Genomic DNA, 13,403 nt, shown 5'->3' on the forward strand with positions numbered 1-13,403 from the left:
GGTGGAGATGATCTGGCATAGATTTGCAAGTAAAACCTGGGTATGGCAAGAGCCTTGATTCACACCCATATAATTCACCCTTAGGGTTAAAAAACCCCATGTAGCCTTGGGAACTGTGAAGTCTGCTTTTTATCTCAATATACACAGCACTCTTTGAGGGGACCTTTTTAAAGCATTTCTCTAGGGATATATTTAGTAGAGTTCAATGGAGATAATTTCTGTACTGGGGAGCATATATCTTTGCTATAACATTATCTTCTACTTACATTTCCTCTTTACAACTGTCTTTTGTAAAACAGTACCCACGACATAAAAGGCAAAGTTTTTTTTTACTTAGTTTCCTAAATCTGCAGCCTCCAAAATTATTCCTTAAAAACACAAGGATGAACTGAGATGTAGTGCTCCATTAAGCATGTGCAGGTTTGCAGCTGATCTCTCCAAATGAAAACCAGAGAAAAATTCAATACTGCTTTTCAACAAGCCATCCATAACTTTACCCAGAACACCTGTTATTCTTCAGCTTGAAAGCTAATCTCAGGTGCTCTCTTGCAGTTTATTCCTGTAATTCCTACATCAATTAGCATCTCTTAAGTCAGTGACAAAATACTATAAACAACACTCTTGGTAGCAACTACACCTGATGCTCAGAAAAGCCAGGACTTTTGACATGAAATAACAGATTATATACCAAAAGCCACTTGAAGAAAAATATTTCAATTATTATCAACTAAAGCAAACAACTCTTAGCACAAAAGCATTGCTTGTGCATAATTAACCTTCACAAGGCTGCTAAGCAATCCAGCTCAGAATATTTTTAATGAACAAAAAGTTTAGGAGAAAGACTTAAAAATATTGCATGATTAAAAAAAAAAAATTAGAGAATAATTTTTGTGCTTCACTTGATATAGAAACAGAATTACTTAATTGTCTTCAAATATAAATTCTTCCAGCGTAGAGCAAGTATGTGCACCACCACGTGAGATGTCTCCCTCATGTATATGATACCTTAATAATTAGGGCATTCTCCAAAGCCGAGGGAGATCAGATTCCGTTTCCTTTTATGCCTAAGGAGATTCAAACTCTTTGGAGAGTGAGACAATCAGAGGATGTAGGCCATTTTGGAGTGGGTGGCTGTGACCTTCTCATGAAACTGCTCAATTTTACATAAAAAGTTAGTGTCTCATTCCAGCAGGAAGGTGCACGAATGTGCAGGTAGGTGCTGCTGCCACAAGGCTGGGAGAAGTCAGTCAGCTGCTCCCACAGCTATTTGCATGTTTTACATGAGCTGGTCATTGAATGGGCAGAGACAGGTAAATCACGAGAATTCATGGCCATGGTCAATCATGGGATATGCTGTTTGCCAAGGGGATATGACAAAAAGAGGCACAAGGACACGAGGAAATTGTATCTTTACAGAAGCAAGATTCCTAGGCTTTGCTTTTTGACTCCCTTCCCCATCGCTACTGAGAGCATCTACATCCCAGTTTGCCATCGATCTATGATACCGAGGGCAGATATTTTTCACCAGACAATTAATTCATAGTTCTCTGACAAGAAGGAAGCTCAATAAGGTAACAGTAGTCCTTCAGAGAGGAGAAGAAACAGGACTTAAATATAGTGATTACCCAAAGGGTCTCGTCACTCCAGACACCGCGTACACAGAGATTTGTCCCCCCTCCCTGCTCGTTCAGCCTGGCTACACACAACCTGTCCTGTGCAAGGTCACCTGCAGCTCCTTCCTGCTGGACTCTGGAGCCTTGACAGAGAAGGACAGCCATTCATTCAGCCGTCAGTCATTCAACAGCAGTAAACCCAATTATGTGCAATTATAGTAATGCTAGGAGAGAAACCTTTATAGTATGTAAAACATTAAAAGGAAATAAGCCATACAACGCAGGGCATCTGAAATGAGAGCTCAGGGTCACAGGCAAAATTCAAATGCAGTATCTTGATTTAAAAAAGGAAAAAAAAGAAATCAATCAGTATGTTCTCCCAAGGCATTTCACCTCTAATTGAAGCATGAATTATGTTTACTTACCTGCTCATGTTCTTGACTGTCTCTCAGCAAACAAATTGTGATTACATTACATAAAATTCAGTGTTTGGCTTTCTTATGATCCCATAGGACTGGATTCCACACTTTAAGACACATGTAAAAAAAAGGACTGAACTCTGAAAGATACCTGTTCATCGTATAGAAAAGAAAACCATTTGTTTTAAATATGGGTTGTAGCCCTTCCAGTTCCTGCTTCCACAGCTGAAGTGTGTAAAGGAAAGGCCACCCATCTTCAAGGTAAAATAAAAGCTGTTTCACATCCAGATTAACAATGGTCAAGGGCCTTGTAGGCTGCTGTCATCTTGGGTGTACTTAAAATTGTACTATGACACATACAGATTTTACCCACAGAAGGATCTCAGGCCTTTTCATGATGCATATGCATAATTCTGGAGTGCACAACTCCTACCTATTTTAAAGGTGTTCAAAACTGATCAAAAATACAGCTTAAGAGAAAAATTACACAGGCTTTTGTCTGGTAAACACATTTGTGACTCAAACGTTGTCACCATTGAAGCAGAATGAGGAACTCCATGCAGCATTTATGAATGAAGAATAATTTATCAGAACAAGCTAGGAATTTGTGTGAACGGGGACATAATGGGAAACATTACAAGAATTAAAAAAAAGTTCTAAAAATTTCTGGCAAACCATTGTGCTGCATGTTTTAAGAGCCAAACCCCCAAATATATTGTTCATCCCCACTACTTGAACATGATGGACTAGATTCTTGGGTTGTCATCTTTTTGTTGCAAAATGGCTTTATAGCTGGATATAATTGGGTAAAGTATCTTTATGTAGCAGAAGAATTGCTGGGTACCATGGTTGCTACATCAGTAGCAACTGATCTTCCAGCCAGTGGATGGGATATCGTGGGACATATATGTCTTCTTACATACAACTGTTGTATGGCCTCTTGAAGAGGTATGACTGAGTAGAGGCTTATAGCAGTGGCGAATTGTGTTTGTAACGTTACTGGTCCTAGGGATTGGAAAAGCACAAACTTATTTTAAGATGATCTGGTACATCATTCATTGAAAACTTACTGGGTGTCTATGCTACAATTTCTAAGTGGTCTTAGCTGTTATGGTACTGCATGCTACGACACAGGTATGTTGCCTTCTCATCAAACTCCCATAAGCCCATTAAGCATCATTCCCCACTTAGCTTCACCTGAAACAAGGCAACGCAGAACCAAAGGGAAGTTCACTCACTCAGAAACAGAGAGGAGACCAAGCAGGTGGTAGAAACATGACCTTTCTCCATGAGGTCAAATAGCTTTATTGTGATTAAGCACTACAATACAGTATATATCCATAAAAAAACTCTATAGTGTATATAAATTATTCCTTCCATTCAGTAATTCTTTTTTGTTTTCATTTTTTTCATTTCCATTACAGCTTTGGTACAATGTGATTTTATTATATTTTTAAATACTTTTAGCTTCACAAACTCAACACAAAGTACAAAACTAATCCGAATCAGGGATATTACAATCTACACAGTGGTGTTCAGTGGTAGGAAAAAATCTTACCTCAGTGAATTCATGTCACTAGCTAAGCTATAAAGGCATACCTAGCAGACATGACAAAAATATGCACCATTAACCAGCAAACTTTTTTTTTCAAAATTTATTTTATTTTTATTTTTTTTTACAGATTTTTCCAGCAGCAAATCACTTGAGCATAGTCAGTTCTTATGTCCTCAACTGATTCTCCTGTTGTGTTCCTCTTCATTTGAAGGCCATGAGTTATTTGTCAAATAATGCACCGCTATCCTCATATATCCACACTAAGCCACAGTATCAGTACTTGACCTGCCACCCTGCATTGTTAATGCTCGCACAGTTTGTCCTGCAGCTGGCGGAAATAACTGGAACGTTATTGGAGGGGCAGTGTGGGGCAATCAACCGTAGGTTGTTCTGTGGGGCAGGAGGTATGACATTACAGTAGACAGGCATTCCAGTGGCTGTAAGTGTTCCTTGACCTGATTGATTAGGTAGCATGATTGGTTGTTGATATGATTGTTGCGGCAATCCTTGAGAACCCTGGGTCATTGGCACCTAGGTAGGAATACAGAAATACGTCGGAAAAAAATAGTAATTAGTTAACAAATTAAAGTAGGTCCCAAGCATTCCTATCTTCCTTCTAGCTGAATTTGAGTATACAACATGTTCTGCCAAAATGTGTCGTTCTCTGCTGCTCAGGACTGTTCTCATCCCTGAAGATCTTCTTCTGTTGGAGAAGGGTTAAAGAGAAATCTCTCAGCTCCTGGGTCTAGTAAGTGGCTCTGTCATGATCTAGTTGAATGTGAATTTCCAGGATCAGTGCAAACAGAAGACTCAACCCTGGTATACCTAGGCCATCTAAAATGTCTAAACCTTTAACCTGATCATTATCCTTTAAAACACATCATCGGTATAGTAATTCTGAAGATGTAAGGGGAAAATTTTACCCACAAGCAATTGCACCATTTCAATCTTAGTTGCTGTAGTGTTTTGAGAGAAGCCAAGGGAAAAGATGAATGGCTGCTCAGTCAGTCCAAACTATTAAAATGAATTGGATGTCATTTAGTTTCTTAACTTTCCAGAGGGACCAGGAGGAAACAACCACAGGCCACCCCGTAGGCTCTCACAGGCTCTTGGTGTATCTCACAGAATCCAGGCACAAAGCTGGGGAAATATGTATGAGTAATTTAGGGACTTGGTAAAAATCAAGCCACTTCCCTCTCCCCAAAACGCAATAAACAAAAATTTATCTGGCTACAGCTTGTTAGAGAAGACATGGTGAGAACCTTGGCAGGCGTCTCCACAGATGAGTATTTTTAACTGGATCAGGCAAAGCCCTCAACTTCATTACAGGAAACAATATTGCATTAGCAAAAAAAATGAACAATGTTCTGTCTTTTATTTTTTTTTAATTTGTTTTCTTCACAGGAAGAAGTGTAATTCCTTCATCCTTTGTGACATTTTACCTGCACTGCAGGCTGTAATAAATAGTTCATTTAGAGTATTCCCAATTCAGAATGAAAATCGGGAGTACTAAGAATACGTAAACAGGAAGCAAAGAAACCAATTTGACTTAGAAGCGTATTTATCAGGAGGCCTCCTGCCACACACTGTCCTAATGAAGTAATAAAGACCATTCTGTGATAGGAAAACCTCATTCAATTAAGCACTCTCCAAGAAAATCCGTCTTTCTTTATGGCTTCCAAGTACCTGATAAGACGACATGGCTGGATACTGCACCATCATGCCTTGCACCTGATTTCCCTGTTGATTATTCATCAGGTTCTGGCTTTGGGGCGGCTGCTGCATTCCCATGAGACTCTGGAACCCCTGCTGCTGGTTCGGCAGGACAGGCTGGTAACCTGGAAGAAGAAAGCCATCTTCAAATACCCTGTCGCTTGTAAGGGCAAAATCAAAACTGTTCTAAGGAACAGCAAATTATCCCGTAATTTCTCCCCGCATTCGTTGAAAAGTTGCTCTATTTCTAGAGAAACATTACTAGAAGTGAAAATCGAAGGGGAATAAACAAAGCCTGTGAGCTGACAGCCCTGGCAGGCTAACATGAGCAGGCAGCACACTTTCCTCATCCTCTTCAACCCTGTTGCAGAGACCACCTTGAGGGATGCCTGAATGGCGCAGGATTGTAAAGCCCGGAACCGACACAGGGTGCTACTGGCTTCTGGCTACTTCCTCAGAGGCAAAACTCCCACTGGCTTCAAGGACATCAGCATTTGGCCTTCACAGTCTAATCTGGTAGTTTTCTTTCAGGTCACGTTTCTCATCTTACCCTCTTACCTTTCTTGTAGTGCAGCTCCCTAGCATGGTGTAAACAGAGGAGGCTTTATTTAATCAAGAAGAACATCTGTATACACACTGTCTCCTCCTTGCAAGGCTTTTTATATGATTAGAGCATATTAAGGGTCATATTCCACCCTACTAGTTTCGTGTTTGGCAAAAGAGGAAAATCATAAATTAGGGAGCGTCTGGTCCTCCCCATTGCTCAGTGTGAACACTGCTGACACACAAGTGACTGCCCAGGGATGAGAAGTTGATGCTTCTGTTTCAACCTGCGATTGGCTCTGTGTTCAAAGTCACCACAACATTGCAGGTTTTCTGCTGGGACGGCTCCTCTAGGACCAATTGAGAAATGGGCAAAGTCTGGATGATCTGGAGGGCAAAGGCGCTAATGAGGTAGAAGCGTGGATGGGAAGTGCAGCGCAAGCGGTGCGCTGCTTGTCAGCAACACGATCCAGCCTGAGAACTAGTCTCGCCAGATGGAAGCAGGCTGGCTGGGTGATGCTACTATTTAGAGATGAAGGATTTTGCAGAAAAAGTGGGAAAGGAAACGAAGATGCTGAAAGATCCTGTCCTTGAAAAATGCAGCCAGCCACAGTCATTATAAATCTATGAATAATTTCTCCTTAAGACATTCCCTGTCCTTTAGCACTCGTATTTTTTAACATGCAGTTATGCAGTGCACTGTTAACTCTGTAGTGATGTTCTCAGAATAAGCATATTTCAGGCAAAGAAGAATTATCAGAAAGAGCAATACTGTGTTATTTTTATATGAAAAAATGTGTGTCACGTCTGCTCAATTTATATTCATGAATACAGTACACGGTTCAATATACTTCACGAATTGGAAATCATCACCTGGGTATTTCTTCATTATATAAGAAAAATAAAGTAACCAATGCCTCTGTTTCTGCCAGCCTATTGTCAACTGATAACTTTCCTTCAAAATCTTTTCTGATGCCAGAGAAATGTCAGATATCTCTGATCAATTTTTTGGCATTAAAGATGCCTTCCACAGATATGAGATTAATGTCTCCAGTCAACTGAGCAAAATAAAATAAAAAATTAATTCCATGACTGATTAACTTGGCTGGGAGATAGCATTAAACATCTCCCAAATGCAGCAGATTATTATACATTCAAATTTGCTCTTTTCCTATGCACAAACACAGTGTCAGCATATTTTTTAGTCACAAAAATTACCAACATCAGAAGTGCTATAACTGAGTTTACGGAAGGCTTATACAGCAATAATAAAATTGCAAGTCCTCTTCTGCTCCTGTATACCAATTGGGGGGGGGGGGGGGGGGGAGGAGGGTGAGAAAGGACAGAAATAAAAAATTTAGCACTACTATTCTGGTATTTGCAAGACTAGAAGTTTAAGCAGAGAGGAGTCAACTGACAGCAAAAGCAGCAACAGATAATTCATCTCATGTCACTTGCAGTTGTCAAAGTAAGTCCTAGATGTTGTAATGAACGATAGATTGATGGTGGATCAAGTGACACTAAGTTGGGGAACGCAATCAAACATCAGATCTGGGCTCACAGATTTGGACCGTGATGCACTGGCACACTGATGCACGTCTGCTCTGCAGACAGACAGACAAGACACCACTGGGGTCGAGAGAAGCCCTTCTGTTATCTCTAGTAAATGTAATTGCATTACCATTACTTTAGTCAGATTACTGCTGATACTCTGTTGTATGTTTGAACATACAGCTGTCTCTTCACCTCAGTTTTGTGTTCCACATTCTCCAACTACGACAAACTTATTCCCCAATACAGACATGACTATCAAACTGAAACAAAAAAATTATGGAAATGACTAAGTATCTACCCTTATGCTGAACATGTAGGCATCATCTCATGGGGGTATTACAATAACATGTACCTCTGCCCTGAAAATCTCCTCTATATTAGCAAACACTGCTTAGTACATGGCACAATCACTCCATGTTTTAGGTGCAGGAATAGAAAAGAGGGAAGAGTTAAGAACTGAGGTCCACTAGGTTATGGATTATTATTTTAACAATCTTATTACTCTTCAAGGACTTCAGCAATTTCTCCTGCCCATAGGGCATGCGCACCCCTCATCCCTGTCCCAACATGTAGAGTCCTGCTTACACCCCTGGGAGTCAGGAGAAGACCTCTTTCCTACTCCCTCTGCAAGCCCTTTACAATGCTCTGACCACACAGAGGGGCCTCAATACAAGCAGAAAAAATAACTTCACGTGCACTCTAACACACTTTCAATGTGATTAGATGGGAGCAAAGAGGTATTAAGGTAGCAATCGGATCATGTTGTCTCCTGAACCTTCTTTGCCATTACGGGAAATCAAGTCATTTCTTTAGCCCAGAAAGAGGTACTGCAGCCTTGAGCACTAGCTCCTTTGACTTGTGGGTGGAAACAGGGATGTTTAAGAAGGTTACTGGCCTGCTTGTATCCTTGCAAAGGTGCTTGGCTGTCATCTCTTCCTCACTTAATGTGACTGGACTTCTTTTTAATTATTGTTAGCACCCTTTGGAATATAATGAAGTTATGGATGTCAGACCTTGCTGCAGAACTCCAGTAGAGCATTTGGTCAAAATCCAGCTTCCTCTCCAAGGCTCTGCAACTCAAGTGAAGCCACTTCCCTTTACCTGACAGCAAAGTCTGACCCTTTACTATGCTAACTGTATGAAAAAAGATGCAAGTTCATCCATTCCATTGAACATAAAAACCTGACAAGGTACAAAAATATACTACAATAGTGCAGAGAGGGTACAGACTATGAAAAGGTGAATTCATTTCTTTATCTACAACAAGCTCTATAAGCAAGAGGAAAATGCTGTGAAAAAAACAAAGAAGCCCAAGTCCGTTCTGCTAGATGGCTTCTGTTTCTGCACAAATGCAAGGGGAAGGAATTGGCACTCTACATGGCAATCCATTTGAACAAGAAGTTGTTAATATCAGAAACCAACTGTTCTGAATTTTCCACCTCCACAGCCCAAACTTTGCAACTCTGACTCTGCATGCCACGCAACATTTGAAACAGATCCTTCAGTGTTTACTGTGCGTGGATGTCTTCATATGTTTTTGCACACTGGCCAGGAAAAGAATGGAGACGGGAGAATGGAGACTCTGTATAACTGATAGTCTTAGTACATCAACCTTTCAGCAACGTTCATGAAACTATATCATTGTAGCAAATCTTTTTTTTTTTTTGAGGGCACAGACTATCAGAGATCACTATTGCCCCAAACCTGTTTATTTTGTACACACACAGCAGTTTCAATCCTCAACTCAGCTCTGGCATGCTTTCGACGTGCTATCTATTCTTCAGTGAAAAGAAAATAATACAGTGTTCTCAAGAGGCTTGGGAACCGACTGCAGTGCACGAAAAGCCATGCATGGCTGGGCAGAGATGGATGTTTTGGAGCTACACAGGTGTCAGGAAACGAGTGAGAACAGGAAGAGGCACCATGCTTTCTGCAGCAATAGTTTTCTTCATACTTGCTCTTTTGCTCATTAGCTTTCATACTACATAAAGTGTAATCCTTAAAAGCCTCTTTACTGTCCCCTGAGAACATACATACGTGGGTTATTTTCTAATGGCAGTACACATCAGATGAACCATCCTATTACTGCAAGCTCCGGGGCCTCTTTACTGCAATTATATCATCCTGCTCTATGTTATCTCTGCTACAAAGGAGGATTTTTTAAATCAGGGCAAACATGAGAGACATTGTTAAACAACCAGAGGAACAAATCGTGCACAGAATTTCAGTAAATGCCTCAGAAGAAAAATGAGCCTTGGACTGCAGTCAAAATGAAAGAGGCTGTCATACCATCAAGGTAATTCTCTGAACCTTTACAGCCTGCATCACCATGCTGATAGTCAGCTAACTTAAACACCCCAGGGCGAGAAAGACAGCATGGAAGACCCACAAATGTTTTAATTTCTTGATGAGGCTATGGATAAATATAAAGATAAAAGGCAGTGGTCTTACACCTCTGCCAGTAACGTCACCCAGAGCTGTAATTAAAGCCTATCTGTTGCTCTACTGGCCTCAGCATAGATCCTTCATGAATGGCACATCCATGTTTGGAGGGACTGTTTCATTGCTCATTTTAGATTTGAAGCATATATTAGGAAGATAGCTTTGTAAAATGTGTATCAGCACTCTGGGTAAAGAGTAATCAGCACTTCGGCTGACGAGTGCAGCAGTCTGGCACGAGTCCCTGAACTGCAAATCTTATTGTACTCTCACCACTTAAACAGCGTCCTCGCATCTAAGCCCATCCAATGGAAATGTATAAATTCACAGTGGTTTTGATATGACATGATTCGAGAACTGATCTGCTCCCTTCCCGCTTCACTCAGTGTAGTGCTGGGAGAAGCCAAGCCGACCTTGGCAACACACTGCAGCAGCTCAGGCAAGCAAAGCCCAAAGGAAATCCAAAAGGGAAACCTCAGCAGGGCTAACTGGGCTGTGTGCAAGGCTGTGCAGCTCTGGCCACACTCCTGCCTGCTCCACAACTACTGCAGTGCCTTTCTCAGCCCGGCACCTCTGCCCTACGGGACCGGTATGGACCTGCTCAGCCTCCACTGCAACTGCCATGGGGGAGAAGGCTGAATTTGAGCTCCCAGGGAAAAGCCAAGGGGAGCAAGCCCCCCCTCTGGGTGCAGACACAAGGGAATACCCTGCGATGTACTCAAAATAGCGTAACAGCAGATTCTGCACCCAGTCCCGTGTGCTGTACTTGCCGCAGGGGCTTACCTGCAGAAGATTCCCTAAAACTGGAAAGGGCAGAGGAGAGCGCTACAAAAATGATCTGAGGTCAGAAAGTGCACCTCTTCCTGGGAGACCTAATGAGCTCACTCTGCTCAATTTATTCAAAAGATGAAGAGGTATCTGCTGGTAGATAATTCTTGAACAGAATAGAAAATGGTATAATAAAATTACACAGTTGGAAGATAAACCTAGAACTGTTCAGATTAGAAATAAATTTCAAAGTTTCAGCAGACCCTGTACTTATTAAGGGGGCAATTTACCCAGAGAGGAAGCACATTTGCTATCACCCAAAATCTCTAAAACAAGGATGGACAGCTTGCTAGAAGATATTCATCAGTTTAATAAGAAGTTCTGGGAATAAAGATATGATTTGTGTGTGCTCTGTGTCCAGTATTATTCACAGCATTAAATTACAGGTTCCAGACTTGAAATACTTATGAAGATGTTAGCCAGCTAGCTCTTAACACTTTTCCTATCTTCCAAGGAAATGACTAATCTTTTGCATGTGAGACAGGATCCTCTTCCCAGTCTGCTTCCTTTGACCACATACTGGTAATGCCACCCAATTCACTCCACAAGCAGAGAGTTCACCTCTATATAGTGGATATTCTAAGGGCTATTTCTGGCCTATTTTAGTTTACTTTGCCCTGGCTGGAGTAGCGCTCAGTAGATTTTGTAGGCTGAAGAATATGCTCAGTATCTATTCCCACAATTTTGCTAGGCTACGTTTTCCTTTACTTTTTAAAATAAGCTATGGGTAAAGTATTAAAGTGGCTGGATGTAGCTTTTACTCTATGATTATAGAAACTTACAATGCCCATAAGTTACTAATCAGAGAAGAAAAAATGTAATTGTAAAACTGTAATTCAGTCATGCACACATCAGTAAGTTTGGTAAAGTTTTTGGCAACTCACTTATTTGCCAAAAGCTCTGAGTTGGTCCATCCCAAAGTACTTGCAAAACTGGAAGGAAGAAAAAAAATGAAGCAAGCAGTTCGGCAAGATCAAACACTTTGTCTTGACACAAAGAACCTTTTGATTCTCAAACAGACCCTAAATGTTATCTGTAAAATATGAAGAAAGGAAGTAAGGTTGGGGAATCTTGTGTTTAGGACAGTTGGCCAAGCTGTGGGAGGTGCATACTGAAATCCCTTCCCAGCACAACAGAGCAGGAATTCGAGGCAAGGGGTTTCTAGCAGTCAGTACAAAGCCCTCCCTGCTACAGGGGTCTGTCAGTCCCTCCTGCCGATGGTCCTTACTTCATGCGAGATACTCAAGTACTGGATTGCAACCAGATGTTTCACCTCCTCCATGAACATCGTAATTACCAGCTACAGAATCTCCTCATATACTGCTCGCTCTAGAGGAGTGCTGCTCCAAGGCATTTTGCTCAGACTGGCTTCTCATGTCCAGGTGTTACATGTTAGATTTGGGTGGCTGCTGAGGAAATTGTTTTGGTTTTGTGGTTTTTTTTTTTGTTTTTTTTTGTTTTTTTTTTTCATTATGCCGTTGGTCATTACCTGGCCAGTTTCACCGCAAATGATGGACTAAATTTCTCATGGAAAACATAAAATTAAGCTATAAATTTAAGCTGATTTTGATTTTAGCCTTACCCCAAAGTGTCTGCAGTTTGGAAGACTCCCACAGAAGACACACTAATTAATGTCTCCCTGCTGGTGTGTCATTTTCTGTGCGAGTCTGAAGATTTAAACTGCATCTTGTGCAGCTGGAATCCAAAACACTTCGTAAACAACTTTGTAGTTTCAGCTTGGATCTAAAATCCAAGGCATGCTGCAAACCAAATCTGCTGCAGTTGATCAATCCACTCCTACTGTGTCTGCTTTCTCTCTGCAATACACATTAAAATGTCTTGACCTAGGAAGATATTTGGGCTTTGTGTTTCACTTGAAGACATCACGGATAATTTATGGGTGTGAACTGGATACCATGTGAGCTAGAAGGACAAATACATAATAACTTAATGCTACAAATCCATCCCTTTCCCCTCAAAACATAAGACCATGCAATTATTTAGTTTTCACACACATACAAAGGAAAGAACAAGAATACCTATGCCTGAAATAAAGGAGTCTTAAGAATGGACAGATAACTTGGAGGTATGAGATGGCTTATAACACACATAAAACAGCACATGTGCCAATAACCACAGCAGCACGGACTCCTCTCCCCACGGCACTCCGCAGGCTTGGACCCTCAAAACCAAGAGAAGCCTTTTCACATAAGTGACTTACAGTTTAGCTTCTTTCATTTCAGGTAAAAGCACATCCCACTCCAGCAGTACAGCTTGCAGGGGAAAGCATGGGGTATCACGCTAGTTTTGTTTCCAAAATTTAACACTAATGACATCGATTCTTTCAAGTTGTGCGAGATCAAAACAATTTTTAGCTAATGGCACTCCAGTTACATTCACTGAAAACACACAGCACATTAAATATATTCCTAAACTGATTACAGTGACAGTGACTCGAATAATTCTCTGCAGAGCTGGGGTTATAAAACTGCAGGATTTTGAACTTAGAGTTTCAACACATAATTGCTGCCAGAATCGTAGCTGCCTGGTCCCTAAATTAGCCGTAGCTTTGCTGAGAGCAGATTCATGCTTCCCAAACCTGGTAACAGATCAACAGCCACATTTGTTGGCAGACCCACAGAGAAAGAGCCCTATTCAGCTGCATTAAGAAACTCAGCAAGAGGTATACGCATCAGAGATATGAGCCAGTAAGATTTATTACCACAAAAGAAAGAAGAA

General features: G+C 41.0%; 1 protein-coding gene across 16 annotated transcripts in view; it reads right to left on the minus strand.

Annotated features, from left to right (window-relative positions):
- Positions 1–3,331: 3,331 nt before the first annotated feature.
- The window catches only part of ARPP21 (cAMP regulated phosphoprotein 21), a 144,607-nt gene continuing 134,535 nt past the window's right edge, over positions 3,332–13,403 (minus strand). For all 16 annotated transcript variants that reach the window (XM_072853703.1, XM_072853698.1, XM_072853707.1 and 13 more), the window contains 2 exons: positions 5,274–5,425; positions 3,332–4,118 (listed from right to left, as the gene is read on the minus strand). In XM_072853703.1, the coding sequence (XP_072709804.1) occupies positions 3,861–4,118; positions 5,274–5,425 (410 nt within the window). In that variant the 3' untranslated portion in view covers positions 3,332–3,860. The remainder of the gene's footprint in view (positions 4,119–5,273; positions 5,426–13,403) is intronic.

This window comes from Ciconia boyciana, chromosome 2, assembly GCF_034638445.1.
Source record: "Ciconia boyciana chromosome 2, ASM3463844v1, whole genome shotgun sequence".
NCBI lineage: Eukaryota > Metazoa > Chordata > Aves > Ciconiiformes > Ciconiidae > Ciconia > Ciconia boyciana.